At 49.5% G+C, this 23,313-nt stretch overlaps 2 protein-coding genes and 1 long non-coding RNA gene across 21 annotated transcripts in view; 2 read left to right on the forward strand and 1 right to left on the reverse strand.

The window, feature by feature from the left end:
- Positions 1 to 561: 561 nt before the first annotated feature.
- On the reverse strand, positions 562 to 2,529 carry LOC109457777 (uncharacterized). The gene is made up of 2 exons (XR_002139092.2): positions 2,190 to 2,529; positions 562 to 1,924 (listed from the first exon to the last, which is right to left on the reverse strand). It is a non-coding gene; the product is annotated as an uncharacterized LOC109457777 (long non-coding RNA).
- Positions 2,530 to 2,605: 76 nt separating this feature from the next.
- Positions 2,606 to 14,921, forward strand: TMEM183A (transmembrane protein 183A). 4 transcript variants are annotated; one of them, XM_074317156.1, is made up of 8 exons: positions 2,606 to 2,740; positions 2,923 to 3,135; positions 3,783 to 3,947; positions 7,785 to 7,941; positions 8,808 to 8,988; positions 11,274 to 11,354; positions 12,876 to 13,031; positions 14,303 to 14,921. In XM_074317156.1, exons 1-8 carry the CDS (start codon positions 2,632 to 2,634, stop codon positions 14,486 to 14,488), a joined length of 1,248 nt encoding a protein of 415 aa, XP_074173257.1. In that variant the 5' UTR covers positions 2,606 to 2,631; the 3' UTR covers positions 14,489 to 14,921. The 4 variants fall into 4 exon arrangements, with proteins under 4 accessions (XP_074173257.1, XP_019606481.1, XP_074173259.1 ...); XM_019750922.2 differs by having other exon boundaries at positions 2,923 to 3,012; XM_074317158.1 differs by having other exon boundaries at positions 2,923 to 3,012; positions 12,884 to 13,031.
- Positions 14,922 to 17,840: 2,919 nt separating this feature from the next.
- PPFIA4 (PTPRF interacting protein alpha 4) overlaps positions 17,841 to 23,313 on the forward strand; it is a 37,457-nt gene continuing 31,984 nt past the window's right edge. For 7 of the 16 annotated variants that reach the window (XR_012490995.1, XM_074317142.1, XM_019750872.2 and 4 more), the window contains exons 1-3: positions 17,842 to 17,997; positions 20,334 to 20,411; positions 22,929 to 23,016. The gene's annotated coding sequence lies outside the window, so the exon portion shown is untranslated. Of the gene's footprint in view, positions 17,998 to 18,114; positions 18,173 to 18,272; positions 18,375 to 19,985; positions 20,147 to 20,333; positions 20,412 to 22,928; positions 23,017 to 23,313 lie in introns of those variants that run through there. The other 9 variants (XM_074317152.1, XM_074317154.1, XM_074317145.1 and 6 more) reach the window with 8 other exon arrangements.

Consider the following 23,313-nt stretch of genomic DNA (forward strand, 5'->3'; position numbering starts at 1 on the left):
ACTAGATAAATTATTTTACCATATACTGTGTTTTATAAGGTATATAAAAAGTTAGTCACAAGCAGTTTTCTCCAGATTTAACAAATGTGCTTTTTCTAGTATCACTGAATCTTATTTTGAATCAGATTTTTCTCAGACATGTCCACAGCTTGGGCACATCATAGAAATTCATTGTTGAAGTACCCTTTCCGTTTGTTTTTTGTTTTACAGATTTCCTCCATTTTAGCTACTGTGATGCTGCATCTGATTAGGCGATTATTATTCTTCAAAGGCAACACGTTAGTGTGATTTTCTTCATTCTAGAGGCAGGAGAGCACAGTGGTTTTATATATGGGCTTTGAAGCCAGACAGTCATCAGTTTGAGTTCTGGCTCTGCCACTTGCATGATAAGTACTCAGGAAAGACCACCTAGTTTTCTAGCATTTCATCAACTAGAATGGGATGTCTCGCTTCTGTTTTCTCCATGTGTCCTGTCTTTATGTAGTTGAAGCAGAGGAATGTCCCCTAAGGTGTCTTTAAGTAACAAGCACTCCCACCACCACAAAATAGCTGACACTTACGGAGTGATTACTACATGTTATTTTAAATACTTTTCATGGATTAATGAATTATTTCAATAACCCAATGAAACAGGTGTTATTATTACCTTTAATTCGTAGACAAGGAAACTGAGGGCCAGGGAGATTAACTTTTCCAAGGTCCTGTAGACAACAAATGGCAGGGGTACTTTTTGAATCCAGGTGGGTCTGGCTTCAGAGTCCATACTTCAAAAAAAAAACTTTCCTATATTATTTTACTATACTGCTTTCAGTAGGAAATTCTGTTATATATTTCTTCAAATCAGAAAAAATGATTTGTCAATGCCTCCAAAGCAATGGTTCCTAGGATTTAGGATTTCGCAGGATATTAAAATTTAAAAGAATTCTGGCAAACATATTTTTGCCACCTTTAAGTTTTAACAAAAAGGACCTTTAAAGACAAACACCATCACTGTCATTTACTATTAGCACAAAACAAAGGACAATTTAATATGGTACAAAAAAGTAAGATGGTTATAATCTAGAAAGACAGCATCGTAATGCTGTATGTATTCGCGTATCATCCTTAAATTTTCCTCTTTGTTGAGGACAAAGATTTATTTTCTTCCTAATAGTTAGGATAATAACTAAATGCCACTTGCATCTAAATGTAACAGATCTTTTAGGAACTTACAATTTGTCTTTCTAGAAGAAAGAACCTGTATCATTGGGTCTGGAAGCTAACAGTGCCATTAATTCAAAGTTGTTGCTCTTTAATAAAACGTGGAATAAAAGATCTATGGGTGTTTTGTTCCGCTAAGTTGGCCAAAGGACTTAAGAGTCTGAGGGGCCTTCCTTAAGATCTTTTCATTCTTGAAATTTTGAAAGATGAAACACAGTTTTGGAATTAGCACTTCACTCCAATATATTAAAATAGTAATTATACTGTTGAATATGAGAACATTTCAGTTCAAACCTCTGCGATAGTGCTGGCGTATTAATGGGTCTGTGTCTTTTGCACCTTTGGTTTCCTGCAGAGTCCGCATGCCTGAGTACTTTCAACACGGTGCCACACAAGCAGAAACGTACATAGGTGTGGGCCTTATGAATTTTTTATTGATAACATTATGAAATGAGAAGGCTCAATGCTTACCAGCTGCATTTTGAACTTGACTACAACATGCATTATGTACACAAGCATATTAGCACGACCTCTGGTAACAGTCTGTTACACAGTGGTAGCAGAAAGGCCAATGGTTTGCTCTCAATGAACGTCCACATAGTAGGTAATTAGATTAACACGAGAGTCTCCCAGATACCTGGTGGGGCACTGATGGTCCAGCAGGTTGGATGTTTGGTCCCTAATCCCCATGCTTCTCAAGCCGGGGGTTACCATCATTTGGGAGCTGCAAAGAATAGGACAGAGAACGTCACCCTGGACACCCGATGACTTCTTACTCGTGCTGGTGGCACATTCAGGTCCCACGCCTTCAGTTCTGAAATCAATGGCTTTTTCAATGCTAAGGAAAGACTATTCTTTCCTCGTCCATCATCCTCATATTTTACTTGGAGGACGGCTGTGGATCGAAATAATTTTAAGAACTCCTCCCGCATTTTGAGAATTCACAAAGTTACAGCTTTTGAATAAGAAATTAGAGTGAAGACTCTTACAGAAGCACGTTGAACAGCAGGCGCTCAGTCTGTGCGGCTTGGGACGGAGCACGAGGAGGACACGCACGTGCATCTGGGGACGTGAACCTGGAGTGTGGACAGAGGCGGTGGCAGAAAAACCGGGGAGACCAAGGTGTCAGCTCCGTTCTGATCCGCACGGATGTGGCGTCCGGGTCTGAGACGCCAACCCCTTTGCCAGAGGTGCAGGCGGCGAAACCCCGCAAGCGCACAACGGCCCCCCCACCTCGCGCAGCGGAGCCGTAGGCGCAGGGTGATGGCGTCACGCCTCGGCCAGGCGCTGATTGGCTTCGGACGAGTCGCCGCCAACGCGACGCGGAGCCCCGCTAAGTCCTCGCGAGAGCTGCGGCCTCCGCTGCGGGATGGCGGCGGCGCCGGGCGGAGCCGTCCCGCGGCTGCCGGAGCCGGCTCGGGGGCCCGAGACATGGCCCGGGGTTCCGGCCCGCTAGGCCGGCCGCGCCCCGACACGGCCACCATGCCCAAGCGAGGGAAGCGGCTCAAGTTCCGGGCCCACGACGCCTGCTCTGGCCGAGGTGGGCGAGGGGCCGCAGCGTTGCAAAGCTGGGCCGGCGGCCGGTAGGGACGGGACGCGCGGGGGCGAGCGCTCGCCTGCCCGCGGCGGGAGGGGCCGGGCCGGGCCGCGGGGAGCGGGCGGTCTGGTGGGGAGGCCGCGGCGGCGGAGGCCGCCTCCGCTGAGGGCTGGCGCTTGTTTCAGTGACCGTGGCGGACTATGCCAACTCGGATCCGGCCGTCGTGAGGTCCGGACGGGTCAAGAAAGCCGTGGCCAATGCCGTTCAGCAGGAAGGTAGGCTTGCGACGAGTGCTCGCCGACCCAGGCCGGGAGAACAGCTGGGGGTCCCCGCTGCTGGGATTCGGCCTCGGCGTCTCCCTCGCAGAACCGTGTGTGCTCGGCTCGGCGGTGGCGCAGGTGTATTTGCAGGGAGGTCGAGGGTGGGCCTGGCGCGTTAGCAGTTTCTGCAGCGGAAAGTCGTACTTCTGTCTGCGGGCTCTTCCGTAGTTTCCACTCCTTTCCTCTTGGCTGTTAGCCTTTCCCCCATAGTTCACGTATTCTCCACGTGCTCTGCACTTTGCTTCTTTGTGTGATAATAACCTTGAAGTAGTCTTTTCCTTTTTCCATGCTTCTCTTACTTTCAAGCTTTTTACTCACATGTCCCTGAGACTTGTGTTTTTATAACGTTTACGGTCTGCAGCTCAGGGACGTGGTTAAATTGGATTCAGTTCCTCTCAAACATTGGGCCACAGAATTTATGCAAATGAGAATAGCGTCCACCTTTTGTTCTTATCCTGCAGGGTGTATAGTGGAAGAATAAAGCACTCCCTTTTTTTTCTTCTTCAGGAGTCAATCTCTGCAGCTTTGGAGTTAGTTTGCCCATTGCTTTCCAATTTTTTTTGTATTTAAAATGCTTAGTTTTCTTTCTTTTTGTATTCTCAGCTGACTCTCTCATACTGCGTTTGCTTTTCCCTCCCCCCCTGATGGATGCTGATATCCTGCGTGAGCCGTTTGTATTTCTGGGTGGGACTCCGCCTTCTCACTCTCCCCTTTTTTGCTTCTAGTGAAATCCCTTTGTGGCTTGGAAGCCTCTCAGGTTCCTGCAGTGGAAGCTCTTTCTGGGGCTGGAGAGCCCTGTGACATGGACAGCAGTGAGGAGGTGGATGCCCAGGAGGAGAGCATCCACGAGAGAACTGTCTCCAGGAAAAAGAAGAGCAAGAGGCACAGAGGTATGGGCCTCGCTGTCTTTTGCATTGTTAGTCCCGACTGTGGTGAGAACTTGAGGCTCTTACTCTCTCAGTAGCACCAGAGGTGGTAGCTGTGGAGAACCACAGTCTGGATCTTAGCAGTGGTACAGGGTTTAATATATCCCGGCTTTCTACTTTGGTCTCCATTTGAGAGGAAAGGAACTCAGTAAGAGTCAGTAGAGTTCTGGAGCTGTGAACTTGACCACAGTAGCCATTCATGGAGAACATGTCATTGTCAGGTAAAAATCCGTATGGGAAAGTGGAAACAAAAACCCTTTGTATTTCTGGATTTCGGAATGTGTAAGGAAACAGAGATGTGACAAAAATGTTTTCCGAAATATGTGGATTGCATATAACTAGTTTTGTTTCAGCTAAGGTTAGATATTACCGTGGCTTTTAAGTGTTCTGTGATTATTCTTGTCTGCTTTATGTCTGATGGGTACTGTGGGGAATAGAAAAGTATGTGGTATTTATATCTTAGTGGCGATAAAACTTACACAAATGATACAAAGAAAATAAACTAACCGTATATAATGTGCTAACCATCGTTGAGCGTTGAGCGGTTCTGCTCTAGACGTAATGACTCAGACTCGGGGGGGAGAACCTGGAGCTGTTCTTAAAGCTGAGGTGCTCCTGATGCCCAGCTGTTAGGGGAAGCTAATATACTAAATATGTGTGTTTTTGGTCTCAAATCTACCAGAACTTTCACGTCTACTGGAGAATCAGAGAATACAGATTTGTATGTATTAGAATATACTGAAGTGATCAATAAATTAATGAACTGACACTGCTTTGAAACTGTACCGGTTATTGTCAGTGATATGTTTTCCAGAACCCCAAAATTAATATTGACATTCCTCACACTTCTTTGTTTCTTAATTTCTTTCTTGAAATCCCTACTCATCATCACCAATCTATTAGATATTTATCTTCATCTTTTTTTTTTTGACACATTCCGCGGAACAGCTTACAGATTTTTAAACATCTTGATTGAGATGAAATACTCTCCTTTGAAGTGGACAGTCGAATGGCTTTAGTATTTCAGGGTTGTGTGGCCATCAGCATGATCTAAGTTTAGAACATTCTGTCACCCCCAAACCTATTAGCATCATTCCTAGCAACCACTAATCTCCTTCCTCTCTCTGGATTTGCCTATTTTGGACATTTCATATACATGGAATTATATAACGTGGTCTTTTGTGTCTGGCTTCTTTCACTTAGTGCAGCGTTTTTAAGGTTCATCCATATGGAGCATACATCAGTATTTCATGCTTATTGCTTTTTGTTTGGCTGTTATGAATAAATAATACTGCTATGAACACTTAATGGACAAATTTTTGTGTGGACGTAAATTTTTGTTTTTCTTGGCTAGGAGTGAAATTGCTGGATTGTTACTTGGTAATTCTGTGTTTAACTTTTGGAGGAATTGCCAAACTGTTTTCTGAAGTTTCTATTTACATTCCCACCAGCAATGTAGTAGAGTTCCAGTTTCTTCACATCCTCACCAACACTTGTTATAGTCTAACTTTTTAAGTAATAGCCATCCTAGTGGGTGTGAGGTGGGGATCTCAGGGATCTGACTTGCATTTCCCTGAGAAGTAATGAAGCTGAACATTTTTTCATGAGCTTATTGACCATTCGTATGTCTTCTTTGGAGAAAAGTCTATTCAGATCCTTTGCCCATTTTTAAACTTTTTTTTTTTTTTTTTTTTAATTACTGAGAAGAATTCTTTATGTACGTAGGACACCAGTAACTTACCAATATGTGACCTGTGGCTCACAGACTCTTACGTGTAACTTATCTTTACTTCCTTGCTCCACTTTACCCCCGTTAAGTTTCTTCATTTGAGTCAGACAGGTCTTTTTTCCCCCTTTTTTCTTTTAGGTTCTTTTTAAGTAAACACACAAAAGAAGATAAAATAATATAATGAATGCTACAGAGCTTTTACCCAGCTTTAATAACTATCAATTCATGGCCATTTTTGTTTCTACCACTACTCCCCCCGCAATACACACACAATTATTTTCACACAATTCCCAAATATCCTATTATTCCTGTAAATATTTTAGTACTGTGTTTCCCCGAAAATAAGACTTAGCTGGACACTCAGCTCTAATGTGTCTTTTGGAGCAAAAATTAATGTAAGACCCGATCTTACTTTACTGTAAGACTGGGTATAATGTAATGTCATATAATACCAAGTCTTATATTAATGTTTGCTCCAAAAGACGCATTCGAGCTGATTGTCCAGCTAGGTCTTATTTTTGGGGAAACAGGGTAGTTATCCCCAAAAGATAAATACTCCTTTCAAAAAAAACAAAACCATTATCACATCTAAAAAAGTTAACAGTGATTTCTCAATATCAGAACCTTGTTAGGCTTGCCTCTTTGTTGCCCTCACATATGTTTTGTTTTTCTAAGTATCTGGGTCTCATGTTAGTTGTTTTGTTTGAGGTACTTTTCCTCTTCATCCGTGCCTATCAGAATTCTTCGTGTCCTTCACGGTTTATTTCCATGAAGCTTTTCTTTACTGATTCCATTTCCTACATTTTGAAATTTCTTAGTAATTTTGTTTAAAACACAGTTCTTCAGTAATTACTGAATTTTGTCCCTAAGGACAAAAATTTTAATAGCATTCTGCTTTATAAAAGTTCTCATGGGTCTTGGGAGGAAGTTCTGATAATCATTTGCCTTCTGTTTCAGAACGAGGTTTAATGTGGGAGAAGGTGGGGCCCAAACATGGTGTATTAAGACTGAGCCTTAAGTGATTACTGGAGATTACCGGAAAGGATAAGAATGAGAAAAGAGAAAAGAGGATGTTAGTTTAGAAGCCTTGGTCTCTGGTAGGGACAACCTAACGCAAGCATCTGATTGAGTCACAGAACTGCAGGAAGCAGCTATTTAGAAAATTAGAAAAGCAGAGGTACCTTCAGGGAGGTGGTATAGGGCCTTTTTGCCCAGGAAAGAGAAATAAGAAAACTGGTTTTTGGATAGTTCTGTGACTACACCTGCGTTAAAGGGTAGGTTTAGGATTAGCCCAGATTCAGGTGTCTTTATGGAGTGTGAGTTTTCACTTGAACCTGAGATGTCTGAACCCCAGAGTCGAGGATTAACACCAGTGGAGGAGGAGGTGGGGAACATGCCATGGAGTGCCTTTGAATACTGAATGCTGTGGCCAGGGTCGTAGGTCAGACTGGCAGTGAAACAAGGAGAAACCAGAAGAAAAGCAAATGTCCACAGCTGTTTTTGAGTATTGAAAATAACACAGTCACTTACCTGGTTTTTTATTAACTTTGAGGTTTCCTCATACCATCTTAAAATCAATTTTGTTTTTTAAATGACTGAACTGAAGACGCCGTTTGGTGGGTGGAGACTATGAGGAAAATCAAGGGCAGAGCGTACAGTGCAAAGCTGGAATTTGGAGTCAGAAAAACTGGGTTCTATTTACCTTGACTAGGTGGCGAGGTTCTGTTTTCTTATTAGTAAAATGGGCACAATATTTTCCTGTTTCCATTGAGGAATTATTAGAGCTGAATGATAGAATGTGTACAAAGGCACTTTGAATACCTCAAAATAGTATGGAAATAATTGTTAAATAAAGGTCCTAAGAGCAAGACGTACCGTACCCCGTGGGCAGCAGGAAGCAAGTTTCCAGCAGCTAGAATAAGCAGGAAATGATGAGTTGGAGAGGCTCCGTTGGACCTGTTGAGAACCTTTTTCTCAGCTGTGCAAGCCCTGGGCGAATTGAAGTGGTTGGGGCTCCTCAGAGGGGCCGCTGGGGGCGGTCGGGGTGACGGTTCTCCTGTGTGTTCCGGCAGACAAGGACGGCGCGGCAGGAGAAGAGTACCCCATGGACATCTGGCTGCTGCTGGCCGCCTACATCCGCCCTGAGGACATTGCGAAGTTCTCCCTGATTTGTAAGAGTGCCTGGACTGTCACGTGCACTGCCGCCTTTTGGACCAGGTTGTACCGAAGGTGCGACCCCGGGAGCTCTGTTGTCTTGTAGCTGACGTTATGCTGTTTGTGATGTGGAGCTGCTCCTGGGACTGTGACCTTTTCCTTTCTCTGCTCCATGCCTGGTGTGAGCCTGGCTTGGACTCCTTGAGCTCCTCTCTAGGTGAAGCTTGGTACTGTTAACTCATCCAGGTACATGTCTTCACTCCGGGGGCCCCTTCCCCATCCAGTGTCCACTTGCAGCAGAAAGTCTTGCTGCAGGTCTCAGAAGGGACTGAGTTTCTTCAGGGGGTGCTGCAACTGTGATTTTCAACAGCTGCAGGTGCCTGTCTGCCTCTGTGCAAGTGGATTAGTTTCTGAGATTCGCTGGTCATTTTGAAGGCATGTAGGGTTTGTACTTGGGCGGACCTTGCAGCCGCAGTGGTGAGGGGAACGAGTACCTTGGCTAGTGAGAGGGCTGGCTTGCTCTTGGGACTGGGTGCCGACTGTCAAGATTGGTGATGAGCACGTGTGCGAGGCGTGTGTAGGCAGCAGTGAGCACAACTCGCTGAGACGTGACAGGACAGCCTGGTGGCTCTTCCAGGCGCAGGCTCTTCCTGAGGGTCTGGTCTACAGTACAGGAATTGGGCAGATGCCCTTTTGTGGAGTGAGATGCTGAGGGGCAGCGACGTTAAATGGATGGAGAGGTACAGGAATGTAAGGTACATGGGAGCTGGGTTTGCATAGCTGAGAAGTGAAGTGTGTGGTGATGTGTGTGACTGCACTGGGGACACACCAGCTGCTGCTCAGGGAACAGTGCTGGGCAGTCCTGGAGACCGGGAGTCCTGGGCGACTGCCCTGGAGCGGGACAGAGTCACACACTGGGGGAGTAACGTGTCTTGTTCCAGGCACTACACGCTGGACGCCTGTCTGCCTTTGCGCCTGCGACCAGAGTCCATGGAGAAGCTGCGCTGTCTCCGGGCTTGTGTCATCCGGTCTCTGTACCACATGTACGAGCCGTTTGCTGCTCGAATCTCCAAAATCCCAGCCATTCCGGAAAGCACGCCGAGCACACTGAGGAATTCCAAAGTGAGTGAGAATGAGTGTTGGGGGCTCCCAGGTGGACCCTTGTGGGGGTCTGTCACCGTGGCTTGTCTGCAGCTTCTCGGTGGGAGGCAAGGGCTGTGGGTCTCACGCCGCTGGGGTTTCACTTCTCCAGCCGTTGCTGCTGGGCTGGCCTGGCTCGTGTTACCGTGACCCGAAAGCTTCCTTGTGCTTTTACCATATTCTTTATTCTCTTTATTCTACGTCATTCTCGTGCACGGTACATTGGACCACTTTAGATGGTTTCGATGGTTTGGGCTAGGAGGAACGCCACTCAGTGGTAGGTGTCAACTGTAATTCTTAAGAGGCGCTTTAAACCATGACAAAGATACAGCACAAACAATTGACTAGTTTCTCTTTCTCATGTGACCGTGACCCCAGGGATTCCCTTTCTTGTGACCTCTTTCAAAGGTCCTGCTGTCGATGTGGCTCCCTTCCGTTTGCTGAGTGCTTGCTGTTGCCAGGCTCCGCGGCGTCTCACGTCAGGGACCGTGAGCACGTTAGCCTCTGTCATCCCTGTGTTCCAGACGACTGGTGTCCTGGGCTTCCCCGGTCGTTTATAGTCTTGCATTGCATTCGAGTTTCTGGTGTTCGGATTTGCACATGGGTCTGATAGCCCTTGTCTGTTCTCTGCCTTTTCTTCTCCGTAAAGAAATCTTTGCAAACGTACCTTTGCCCAGCAGGACTAGTGTAGCACGTGTGATTATTTAGGCACGTTGATGTCCCGTCCCCCCACTTCTTTTCAAACTGATATTGTCTGAATTTTGAGCTTGTGGTAATTTTTATTACTCTTTTCCTAACCCAAATCTGATGTTCTGTGGCACTGCCTATTCTTTTGCATTTTGTTTTTGTGCTTTAAATGTTATAATGGTTCTTCTGCCCTCATTTAGCTGTAGTGTGAGAATATTTGACCCGATGCATATTGATGAAAAGGACACTGTGGATTTCAAGATGATTTATCAAGGCTCCTCCCAGGGTTGCAGGCTGAGGTGGTCAGGGCCACGGGCTGGGATGGATGTAGGGCAGAAGGAGAATTGCACCCTTGCACCCCGCTGCGGTTTCTGCTTGTAATGTGAGTAGACAGTGTAGCATCTCACAGTTCGAGTTTCCCTCCCCCAGTAAAGAAACACTTGATAGTGTCCGACCCACTCACGGGTGGGGTCACCCCGCAGCTGACCAGTCAGGAGTGTTGTTGCTGGGACAGAGGCGTTGGCAGGTGCGTGCGTGACGCGTCCTAGCGGCTCCAGTGCCAGTGCAGGCGCTGATGCCTGGACTCAGGAGCCCCGTAGGCTCAGTGCTGCCCACTGACTGCTAACGTGGACCGAGAAGCCAGGTGGGATGGTCACTGGGTGTCAGTGCTGCCAGCAGCCCAGGCCGCCTGGCTGCTGCACCTGTGCCTTGTTGTTAGAGGTCTTCTGAAGAGGAGTGGGGCCTGCGGTGGCAGGTGTCCCGTGCATGGCCGTGCCACTTGTAGAACCACAGTCGCATGGCGCTCAGGGAGTGGCCAGCATGCCTACAGGAAGCAGTCCCATGTTCCTGGACTCCAGCTTTTCGTATATGATCCCCCTCTCTCTCTTTTCAGTAGCATAGCTTGTGTGGGACACTGGAGCCGTTGTGATGGCAGCAGAAGTGTTTGCCCCTTAAAGCCAAGCCCATTATTTTTGATGGAACATCAGGACGTACAGGGCATGTCTGAAGGGCAGGACAGCTGGCACGGCGGACGACCCACCCCTTGTCCCCTGGGAGGTACTTAACTTCTTGTGCTTAACCTTAGCTCTAGCCTGACTCATTGCAGGGCTTACTCTAGACTGAATCCAGTCCAGCGCTGTAGCCCACACCGGCTGTCTGCTCCCAGAAGGTCCTGAGCGGCTTGTCCTGTCACAGGGCCGGCCGTCTCTGCTGCCTTTGTGACCATCTTGCCTGGTGGCTACTGGCTGCCCTTATGCTTTAACATAGGGGAGGGGCCTGAATTAGAGGGTGCCCCTGTTTCTAGAGATGAGAACAATAGGGGTTGAGCTCAGCAGCCTCTGAGGTTCTTACATTGGTCCCTCTTCCGTTACTGAATAGCCCTGGGATTGTCTCTTTTCATGTTGCACCAGTGTCACATTGGGGGGTGTCTATCTGTGCCAAAGTAAAATCACAGCATTGGGACGGTGGCTGGCTTCAGAGCTGTCAAACAGAATGGTTTTTACTGATTATTTTTCGTTACCTTATTTTGATTTTTTTTGTTTTCTGTCATTTATTTATTTATTATTTTTATTTTCTTACAGTGCTTACTTTTCTGGTGCAGAAAGATTGTTGGGAACAGACAGGAACCAATGTGGGAATTCAACTTCAAGTTCAAAAAACAGGTATGTATTTGTATCTCTTCTTTGTTTTTCAGATAGTATTTTGTTCTAATAAATTTCACTAGGCATAAAATTGCCTTATTAAAATCACATAATACACATGAAAACTTGTAATAATTCCATGAAAAGAAAACGAAGAAGGAGCTATCCTTCATGAAAGACACACAAAGCTGTAATAGCTTAGTGCAAAGACGGAAGCTTGAGAGGACCCTGGGTCAGGGGACAAAGAGCTATCCTAGAGATCTTGGGGACAGTTACCTTTGAATGTGTGGTGGAAATTAGAGGGTATGAAATTATTGCTAATGTTCTCGGGTGTGATAATGATACAGTGGTCAGATGTAAGTGTCTTTATGCTGAATGAGGGTGGAGTGTCACTGTCACTTTCAAATGGCTTTGTGCTCCCACTGCCAAAGTCGTGTGATTTTCACATGTGCATATGTATAAAATGAGGGGGAGAGAGCAAACGTGGCCAAATATCCAATGCCAGAGAGTCTACAGGAGTTCGTTGTGCTCTTTTAGTAACTTTTCTATGTATTTGAAGACTTTAGAGGTGGGAAAAAGGGGAACGCTTGTTCTAACAATGTACTGAGGTTATTTGCCTAAAGTTTGTTGTTGTTTGAAGCAAATGTATTTGTCAACACCAGTGATCTATCTGGTGTTACGTCTGAGGCGGTGGGGAAGCCACGAGGAGAGGGACTGCCAACAGGCCGTTTACAGGGGAGCAGGTACTGTCTGTCCCCCCGCGTGGCTCTGGCTGGGCCTGCCTCACATCTGGGCCACAGTGCGGGCTGCTCGGCTCGTCTTCACGTCCTGCGCTCACCACCTCATTTCTCTCCTCCTCTTAGTGTCTCAGTGATGAGACACGTTACACGTACAGTCAGTTTTTCCTCACTGCTGGCAGGTGAGTTACAGGTAGGTTAGTAATTAAAGTAAATCATATTTTTTCATTGATTTTTTTCAAAAACATGGTTCCAGAGGAGAGTTTTAGCTTTAATCATCATTTTCAACAAGTTGACACCCATTGGATGCTGGTAGGAAGTCACCCCAGGACCTTCCTGGGGCAGGGCAGGCAGTACTTGCTGGGGAGTGAATGCTGACATGTCCTCTGGTTCTGAGACGTGTGACCCTTGTCTGTGGCATCTGGGGTTAGATGGCACTTCTGCTTCCATCCTTTTGTGCAGCAGGTGTGCTTTTGAGATTGACAAGTCACAAGGTATTGGCAAGTCTTCAAACAGTGGACGGCCTCTGGTAGAGCTATAAGATGCCAGTTCTCACTAGCTGGCAGGAAACGCCATGTAACTGAAGCCCTGTGCCCACTGCCACGTTGCTCATGCGAAGGTGTTTCCCTTCTGTCAAAGGTCAGGTGTTCCTGGATCTGCGTAGAAGCCAATGTGTACACACACAGAGGCGGTGACAGAAAAGTGGGTCGCAACATCGGTGGAGCCCCAGGGTTTTCATCAGGGAGTGCGTCTTAGAGCCTTAAACGTCCCCTCTGAGCCATGAGATTAATGTCCTTCTCTTCAGTCCCCCAGGTTAAAGAGCAAGCGTGTGGGGGGCTTGCAGCCTCCTGTTCAATACGAAGACGTCCACAGCAACCCGGACCAGGACTGCTGCCTGCTGCAGGTCACCACCCTCAATTTCATCTTTATCCCAATTGTCATGGGAATGATATTCACCCTGGTAAGTGGACACTGGATGTCATCTCACGCTCTTCCGTAGACTCGGACTCTGCCTAGGGTTGGAAGGAAACTGGTAAACTTCACCATCGAAGAGGAACCCTGACGAAGAATAAAAAGAGTCTGAACACTGACTTGTAAATCAGGGCAGACAGGTCCATGGAGGAGTTACTTACGCCTGAGAGTATTTCACCTGCTTTCTTCTCTACAGTAAAGAGAACGCTTTTGCACCTCCTGCGTAGTGAGCATTATGTTTGAGAGACACGACCCTGGGATAGTGGTGGGCTGTATGTGAGCTCTGTGTGTCGGGGCCCCCAGGTGTGCATGTGGTGTCATAGATGCAATGTTAAAACAGGGTGGCCCGCTCTGTCCTGGGGTGCTCTGACCCTTCCATGCTCAGCTAAGAATTAGGTTAGTGAACAAGAAATATGCCTCTGGCCTATCTTTTAGGTTTTTAACATTTCTAACTACATTGGCAACTGGAGAGTTCATGTGATTTGTCTTTATACTTTAGGCTCATTTCAGAGGTACATGGGGCTCCCCTCCACATTGAAAATGGCTTTACTCTTTTTAATGGTAAAGTAGATAATACATATTTCATGTAAAAAATTTAAATAATGCATAAATACATTGAGACAAGACGACTTAGATTTGCAGTAACCTAAAACTGAGAGTAACCCTTCAGGAACTATTCTTTGTGTCCCTTTGTGCGCCATGGACGTGTGTGCACCGACTCCCTTAGGTGATCCTATATAATTGAGATCCCGTCCTACACGGTCCTTTTATCAGCACCCCCTGCTCCTCCCCACCACCGCCCCAGGCTAGGCCATGCTAGTTGCCTGGTCATACACTGCCCGTTCCCCGTGTGCTGTGCGTTCACACAGCTCTGTACTGACCACGTGTACACAGAGACTTGGTGTATTTACCAAAAAGTGGGACCAGGTGTACGTTCCTGCATGTTGCCTGACTCGCTCGATAGTATCTCATCAGAATCCCTTCAAGTCATCTCTTTCAGCTCTAACCCAAGTTTTTAAAATGAGCTTTGCTGGTAGTCTGTGCAGGTACCCTCACTTACTCAGCCACCTGGGAGCTGCTCTTTAGCATAGTTCACCTGAAGAAGCTAAGGAGAACTTGTACAATCACCCTTATTTTTTATACTTTGGCAAAGGTGTCAGGGCCTAGCCGTGTAAATTCTGTCCCAGCTGTGTCACTTCAGAGTGAGCCGGTAGGAAAACAGATTGTTTGATCTGGGTTCCGGATTTGCTTTCCCCCCAGTTCACCATCAGCGTGAGCACGGACATGAGGCACCATCGCGTGGGACTGCTGTTCCAGGACGTCCCTGTCCGCGGCGGTCGGAAGCTGCGCAGCGAGCAGGGCGTACAAGTGATCCTGGACCCCGTGCACAGCGTGCGGCTCTTTGACTGGTGGCACCCGCAGTACCCCTTCTCCCTGAGAGCCTAGCGCGAGGGCGGCTGCACTGGAGGTCTGCTTAGGGACGCACACGCTCTCGGCTTCCTGGGGCTCCTGGGAGGGGAAGGAGGAGGTGGAATCACGAGGAAAAGCAACTATGATTTCTGAACATATTTTAATGTAAAAATTTCATTTGAAAGAAGAAACCTGGCTCTATTTTCTGTGTTAAACCCCATTTGGTGCTATTGAGTTTGTGGTCTTTATTCTTTTATCCCAGTGAAAATGGATGACCTTGCTGTAGGGGAAAATTAAACTCTGGAATCTCCAAACCAGGAAGCTTCCGCGGCGCCTTTGGCTCAGAGGAACCTGAGAGGCCTGGATTGTTGCTACTGTTACTTCCAGTTTAGCTGCCTCTCAAATTCACATGAAAATTTTCCCCTTACCCTTCTCTAGAAATAAAGCAGGTGACAGGGTTTTCACAGTCTTACAAGATTGGCTTGTGTATCTTTCTTCAAAAATGATTTTTGGAAGTTTATCACGTAAATATTCTTTTGCCAATTTTGGATTTTAGGTGTTTTTATGCACCAGGCTGAGAGCAGTGATGATAGTGATTTTCTGTGCTTGGTACAGTCCAAGGAACTTGACACGATAGCTCTAAAGTTCACAGCCCTGCAAGGTAGGTACCGCTGTCCTCATCCTGAGTCAGTGACTTACCCAAGGTCTACCGGCCAGTGAGTGACAGCTAGGACTCTGGCCCAGGTCTTTGCTGTGCCACAGTTAGAAAGGTCAGTCTCACTTTTCTTGTGGTAGGTGGTGACAGAGGGGGTGGGCAGAGTGCATGTAGATAAAGTAAAAGGTGAGTAAAAACCTGGTTATGGTATGCCTTATCCCTGATCAGCCGGAAAGGTGTATAAGATGGATGAGAATCTTTTAAATATGTTTCTAAGTAAGGTGTAGAACGAACCAAGAACATACTGCAGAAAAGACAGTGGTATTTTTACTAAATTGTAAGAAAGGCATTTGTTATACTGAAGGTCATTAAAAAATGCACCCCATGGTGAACCCAGCCTCTTGAGCTCTAAGCACTTTGTCACTTGCCCCGCCCTGCACAGTCCATCATCCCGTGTCGTCCCTGCAGAAACACTATTGTCCTGTTGGTTAGAGGACTTGCTGTAGCTGGTACACTCTGAGAAGAGCCTCATGGGTGTGTTGTGTTGCTTTGTCTTGTTTTTGCTGCTTTCTCCCACCCCAACTTAGCCAGTGAGCTGGATTTTGGCTGGATATTGCCATGAGGTGGGCATTAAGGCGATATTCTTTAGACACGAACATCTTGTGGGGGCAGTTGTTACCGGACTGCTAAATTGGTGTGTTGTCCTTTCCTTGCCATCCTCCCTACCCCCTGCTATTTAAGGAGTATTCTCAGGGAGCATCTGCTTAACACTTCTGCTAACAGCTAACCTTACCCCATGCTGAGCGTGGGAGCCTGGGTCAGTGACATATACAGAATCTGGGCATTTAAATGGTAAAACAAACAAGACCCAAGGACAGTGAGCACCTTGCAAATATGTGCAGTCATAAGTTGCCTCTGAGGCAGGAGGAAACCCTAGTTCCTGAACTAAAGGTTTCTTGGAGCAGAGTGGGCATGGCCCCAATTTAGGCGTTACCTTCAAAGGGGGCGTGAAATAGGTTTGGCTTAATAATTGTGTTCTGACTCACCTTCCGAGTTTTTGTGTCAAACTCCATGGTCCGATGATAGAATAGTAGGTGCCTCAGCTGCTGTCTTAGCATAAGGCGACAAATATGTGGTCACGTGTGTTACCAGCAGCCTTCATAGCCTCAGCCTCCCCTCTTCATTAGCTGAGTCGCCTCTTCTAGGATGATTCATGGTTTACTAGTGAAAGCACAGGAAGTGTCTCAGGGATTTCCTTCTGATGAGACACCCCCACCCCCACCCCTGGAGAAGAGTTGGAACTTGCTGGACTACTTTTGTAAAATCGGTTTTGTAATTTTCACTTCCTTAAATCTATACTTTGATTTCACCCTGAGGATCAGACAAAATAACATAAATTTAGCTTCACTTCTTACCCCCCAAATAAGTCAGAATTACTCAAATTGTCCTGCCTTCTACCAAACATACAAGGAAACTAAGCCAAATGGTGAATATATTGAAGGAAAGAAAATAAATGAAAGGTTATTTTTGCCATGGATTTCAACTACAGCATATGTTGCTGGTGTAGGACGTGTGTATGCCTATGGATGGACACACACAGCACGTATATGAAATCCCTCCGCTTCTAGAGTGTGCGTGGGTTCCCTGAAGGCCTGACTGGGCACGGTGATGAAACTTCCCAAACCAGATGGGAAAGATGCGTATATAACCACGGGACAGGGGAAGGAGCAAGTCAGGGAAATTGAGCTAAAATTTGCCAGGAATTTTGGCGTGGACAGTGTCTTCATAGAATGTGTGTATAACAGACCGACATTTCGTTTTCCAGTGTCAGCACAGCAACACAATTCACTTAAGCGCACGCTACGGAAATATATATAGATTTCAAATTTCTCCACTTAAAAATGGGTGTGACCAAAGGAAAATCAAGAAATGGGTGTGAGGGGGCCGGCCCGGTGGCTCAGGCAGTTAGAGCTCCATGCTCCTAACTCCGAAGGCTGCCGCTTCGATTCCCACATGGGCCAGTGGGCTCTCAACCACAAGGTTGCCAGTTCAATTCCTCGAGTCCCGCAAGGGATGGTGGGCAGCGCCCCCTGCAACCAAGATTGAACACAGCACCTTGAGCTGAGCTGCCACTGAGCTCCCAGATGGCTCAGTTGGTTGGAGCTCATTCTCTCAACCACAAGGTTGCTGGTTCAACTCCTGGACTCCCGCAAGGGATGGTGGGCTGCGCCCCCTGCAACTAGCAACGGCAACGACCTGGAGCTGAGCTGCGCCCTCCACAACTAAGACTGAAAGAACAACAACTTGAAGCTGAACAGCACCCTCCACAACTGAGATTGAAAGGAGAACAACTTGACTTGGAAAAAAATGCCTGGAAGTACACAGTGTTCCCCAATAAAGTCCTGTTCTCCTTCCCCAATAAAAATCTTAAAAAAAAAAAAAAAAAGAAATGGGCATGAGGGAGCAGGTGTGAAAGGTGACAAATCGCTGGCAACCAGGCCAGTACGGAGCCCAATTTAAGGGACCTGGGTGATTCAAAGTGAGGGCCCTATATGCTGCGCCACCTGAAGGGAAGCTCCAGGCCGAGCCCAGACTGCGCAGCCTCACAGCCCTCTCAGGTCACGTGCCTGGGCTGGGCGGGGCGCGGCCTGGAGGGAGGTGGCAGGCCCCGCCTCTGGGGGTGGGGCTCTGCTAGGCGGCTGCGGTGGCCTCTGGTCACGTGAGGGGTGGGCGTACCCCAGGCAGGGGCGTGGCCTCGAGTGAGGAGGCGGGGTTCGTGCCCCCGAGGCTGCAGCTGCTGGGTGTCGGGCGTGTGGGGCCTCAGGTCAAGGCGGCTCCTTGGCTGCTGCGGCCTCCGAGGAGCTGCCCTGTCTTGGAGCAGTGCAGGCAGGTGAGCGTGCAGAGCCCAGGCTGGAGGAGGATGGCTCTCTTCCCACCTCCAGCTTCCGCACAGTTCGGGGAGGGGTCTCTGGCGCGCCTTGGGCAGCAGCCCCTTTTCGCTCCACAGGCATAGACGCTGCCTCTGTGCCGCTTCTCTCCGGACGTTGCAGTCCTCTGCCCTTGGGGTGAGCGTAGAGGCGATGTCCGATTTGCGGGGGGCGGGGTGGGGGGCGTGGAGTTCGCGCTCATCCATCAGCCTCAGAGGAGGGCCTGAGTGGCAGGTGTCCTGGAGCAAACCAGACGGACTGCACCTCCATCCCCCTAGGAGAGTCAGAGAAGAAGCGCCCCTAGGCTCCGGGGCCAGCTCCGCTCCCGGAGGCACAAGAGGTGCTGAGGACGTCGCGTTCCCCCGGGTGGGGGGGTCTTCACCTTTCCCGCGTCGCTCACAGCGCCCCTTCATGTCGCTAGCTCTCCATCCTCCGGCTGTGAGACGCAGGCTGTGCCAGAGGTGCCCGTCTCCGCAGTCTGTAGCAACTGGAAAAGGGGGCGGAATAGAGATTCCTGAGCTGCTAGGGTGAGAGTGGGGAGCCGAGTTCCCACCACGTAGTACGTTTTCCTGTGTAGATCCTGCGGCTTCTGACGGCCGGTGGGAAGAGAGGTTGGTTTGGAGGACTTGGAAATGCGATGTGGGTGCTTTTCTTGGAGAAGGAGGAGGAGGGGGGAGGACAAGGTGCCACTAGGTGCTGACGTCATGCTGGAGGTGTCCGTCGGAGGGGCAGGGGAGCTGGGCTGCTGCTTTGCTGTTCGCGTGAGCAAGTGGTTACCAAGGAGGGTGTGCTTGGCGTGCAGGCCCCCTCCTGCTGGGGGCGTAAGGCCGCCCTCCAGGCGCCAGCTTTCAGGGATCTCCTGTCTTTCCAGAGGGGTTCCACGCAGCAAACATTTACTGGGCACCTGCTATATGCCAGACACGTGTTAGGTACTGGGTCTTTAGAGCCGTGGGGCAGTTGAGAGGTACACACAGTCACACAGTAGGCACTCTGTTAACACCCGTCCCCCATTTTGTTACATTGCTGTTGGATTAGAAAAAGATGGAACGGTCTGAACTGAATTCCAGCCTACCCACCCCCTACAACTACTAACAACCCAGGTCATCCCAAAGGAGCAGTTGGGATTATTTCCATTGGCTCTTTTCTAGGACTTTGTCCTGAGGCCTAGGCCGCTGCCTGGGATAAAGGGGTCTCAACATAATGAGATGATGACGAGCACAGTGGTTACTGGGGCCAAAAGGCATTAGACACCTGGCACAGCGGGGACCCCATCTCTGGGAGGCAGAAGAGTGTGGGGGCTCAGTGTGGAAGGGCAATCTCACTCACTCGGTGAGCATGTCATGGTGTCGGCCGGGGAGTGTGTGGCCTGGCAGCTGGGGACCGAGGAAGGATTGGAGGGGCAGGGTGGCCAGGCAGCCAGGCTCCTGGGTGTCATCCCTGAGTTGATTGCTGAAATCTTAGAGTTGGAAAGAGTTGTCAGGGATTGCTGTGGTCCTTTTGGAGCCGCGGAGGATAATGGGGTGAGAGCTCAGGGAGAGGATGAGGAGGCAGGCGGAAGACTCAGCTCAGGGCCATGGAGCTGGGGCCCAGAGGGCTTTAGGATATGGGGGGGCCAGCTGAGGCTTCTTATGCCAGGGACACTCCCCCGGGGCTTTGGACCATTGGATGGGTTGCTATAGAAACATGGTGTGGTATGGAGTTGTGTGTAGTGTGTGCTGGAGAGAACGAGTTGTGGAGTTGGGAGGACCAAGGCAGTGAAAGCAGCCTCCAGTCCAGGTCCCAGGTGGAGAATCCGGAGGGAAGGAGGGACGGGCGTGTACTGCAGCCACAGGAAGTCACCGTCTGTGCCCCCTCTGGCCTGCTGTCTCGCTGACCTATAATTAGCTCTGAAAGGCATATGGTGCTGGCTCACAGGAATGCAGCCCTCTGGGTGACCATCAGAGTGGAAGTACTTGGAGGGGCCGTGGTGCCAGGCTGCATGGAGAGGAGGTCTCTGGGCACTGAGACTGTCATGGGGGAGGAGCTCCGAGCTGGGGGTCTAACTGCAGGGCCCGGCAGAGCCTGAGCCTGGCCTAGCCTGGCCTGGCTCCCCCAGTGTCTTCTGCCCCCCAGGTGAGGTCAGCTCCAGCCCGGAGCAGGGTCCGACAGGCCTTGGCCAGGGCTGCTTCATTCTGAGAGCTGAGGAGAAAATCCCAGTGGTGCTCGGGCCGCCCCCGGCTGGGCCAGAGGCTGGGTATGCGGTCAGTGCTGCTCTCTGTGTGGCTCTCCAGCCATCACTGTGTGTCTGTGTTCTCTCCAGGAGGCCGCACTTCTCAAGGGCCGAGCCTGTATCCATAACCACTCCTAGGTCAGCACTGGATTCACAGGACCCTCCTCGGTAAGTAATTGTTGGATGGAATTGAAGAGGTCTGGCTTCTGATCCCCTGGGTTCAACGAAGTAGAGCCTCTTTGCAGCCAGAAATCTTTAACCTGGAGCAGAGGAGCCTCTGGGGACCCAGCGCAGGGGTGCAGCATCTCAGGGGGGATTAGATCCTGCAGGCAGTAGGGAAAGTGATGAAGCGTGGTATATGGGTTTAGGTTTATAACTGAACAAAATGTTAAGTCCAGATGTAGTTAGTAGACATTATATATCAGTTACATAAACACATAACGTATTCCGTGATTTTGAAGAGTGCTTAGTGCAGTATAATTTTGTAGTCAGGTGTCAGATGAAATAGCTGGTTTGCTTTACAGGCCTTTATTCTTATTTTGCCATTCAGCAGAGTTGAGTTCTTATAAAGTAAACACGTCTGATGTAACTTCATGACCACTGTCTTCAGATAACTGTCGTTTCAAAGGGGTGATGGGCTTGCACTCCGTTTAAGAACAATCCTCCTTAGGACTTGAGGGCTTCCTCCCTTAGCGTCGGACTCCTTGTTTCTGAGGGGTAATAAGTAGAATGGGCTGTCTGAGTCCTGCACGCAGGACCTCGGGAAGCCCTTCTCAGTAGGACCCGCAGTTCCAGGGAGGTGGGAGTGGGGTGAACGGTGATGGGCTGTGAGTGGGGGGCCCAGAGGTGGGCCAGGCCAGGGGTTTGGCTGGGGCTGGTTCCTGAGCGCTGGACATTCTGGGAGATCCGTCACTGGTGCATGTGGACCCTGGGCTCCGGAGACCCCACAGGGAGGCTCTGATGGGGGAGCGGTAAGTCGAAGGCTGGGCTGGGCCCAGCTGCGTGACCTCTGCTCGCACTGGGTCCCAGGGGGAGGGCCCGAAACCTTCGGCCCTTGTCGGGAGGAGCTTTTGCAATAAGTGGCATTGTCACTCCTGCTATCTGTCGTCCCCATCCTTCCGCCCTCTCAGGCTCACACAGGTCAACACCACACATGCACTTATATCTTTCACAGTTATGCGCAGACTCCCATGGCGCCCACGTGTTCTTAGGAGCATGTGTGATTTCACGCATGTGTTTGCATGACCACACCTGTGCACTCTCATGACGGAACACACACTCTGTCAGGACCTCACTCTTGTGCACACACACGCTCACACTCTCTGTCAGGACCTCACCCCACCACGCTCGCACACCCTTTTTCATAACCACACACTCACACTCCTACGACGCCTGCGTTTCTCTGAGCAGTCCTGTGCACTCTGGACCTTTTGCCCCCTGGCACCTGACTGCTCCCATCTCATGTTACTGGGTTCTCCTGGGTCGTCTGCTTTCTGCTTTGTGACGGCTCCCTAATCTGACGGCTGATCTAATGCAGACTTCTGAGCGTTTTTCTCCAACACCAGAAGACCCGTATTTGTCCCGCAGGGCCCCTATTTTGAAAGATTTTTATTCTCTACACATACCCCACGCTACTTCATTTCCTCTTGCAGACATTATTGGAGGACTCATGTCAGTGTTAACCAGCAGCTCTGTTTAGCAGAAGATGGCCAAGGTTACTCGGTGATGTAAGCTTGGCCAAAGCTGTGTGCTGTGTTTACTGGTGCAGACTTCTGTGCTGGCGTGCGTGCACATGGGGCGTCTGTTACACACTTAGAATGTGGGCCTGCTGAGCAGCCTTCCCTCCCAGGCTTTCCGCTCTGTCACCCTGTCGTGCTGCCTCCCTGAGGACCTGCTCACTGAGCGGGGTCTCTGCAGACAACACTTAAACCAGGGGTTGTGTAACCCCCTCTTAGACGCGGAACCCTTTATGCAAAAGAAACCTCAATCGGATGTCCAGCCAACTTGGAGCTGATGAGATTAAAGTAAGAGAGTTCAGAGCCTTTTGCGTTTGTCTCACTTCTGCCCTCTTCTTGCCCCAGGCTGTCCCTAAAGGTACGCTCACAACCCCGGTCTGTGATGGCTATGATTTGGTCTATTTGAGAGGACAAGCGATTTTGGGGGTGCGCAGAGACTTGTGGGTGTGATTTTGGTGGTGCGCAGAGACTTGGGGGTGCAATTTTGGGGGTGCACAGAGACTTGTGGCCCTCCGTTCCCCACTCGCCTGATGTTAGTCCTCCTGGGTGGTGACAGTGGGTGTGACAGCCCCAGTGTCCCCCTGTGTCCTGGTGTGATTGTCACGGTGCCTCCGTTCACTGTCCAGAGGCCCTGGTTGTGCAGCAGGTTGGGTGCTCACGCACGTGACAGGCTGTGTCTTGGGAAGAGTTGGCCCATAACTAAGTCCTGGGAGCAGCTGGAGAGATGGGTCTCACAGATCGAGGCCCAGGGGCCATCTCGTGATATGGTGGCTGCTGCACAGAGGCCTTTCCCCGGGCTGACCTGTGCCTCGGCTGCATTGTCTCGGACGAGGGCAACAGGCTGTGGCCTGAAGGAGTCCTGTCCACTCCTGTGCCTCCATCCCTGCCCGTCTCTGGAGTCAGACAGACTGGAATCAAGCCCTGGTTCTTCCTCTTTCTCGCTGTGCAGACTTGGTTACGTGACTTTGAGTCCCAGTTCTCACATCTGTGAAACGGGAAGAATCACGTCCTCCTTGCAAGGAACCGAGAGGATTCAAGTAAGCTGACCACACAGTGTCTGGCACGTGCTCAGTACTGACCACATGGGCACTGCTCCGTTTTTCCCGGGTGACCACCGCCCTGCAGTGGGGGGGGGTGCACAGCCCCTCCTCTTGCCTCTTGGCCCTGAGGGCCCCACCCTGCAGCGCCCTCTTTGCCCAGTTCACAGGCACTGAGATGTGAGCACTCCGGCAGCTTGGCCCATGCCGGTGGCCTCCACAGGGCGGCAGCCTGGCCCTGGCTGGCTACCTCGCAGTGGTGGGCGGGCCATCTGGTGGGGCCGTGGGGCGCCAGCC

The sequence above is a fragment of the Rhinolophus sinicus genome, linkage group LG12, assembly GCF_036562045.2.
Source record: "Rhinolophus sinicus isolate RSC01 linkage group LG12, ASM3656204v1, whole genome shotgun sequence".
NCBI lineage: Eukaryota > Metazoa > Chordata > Mammalia > Chiroptera > Rhinolophidae > Rhinolophus > Rhinolophus sinicus.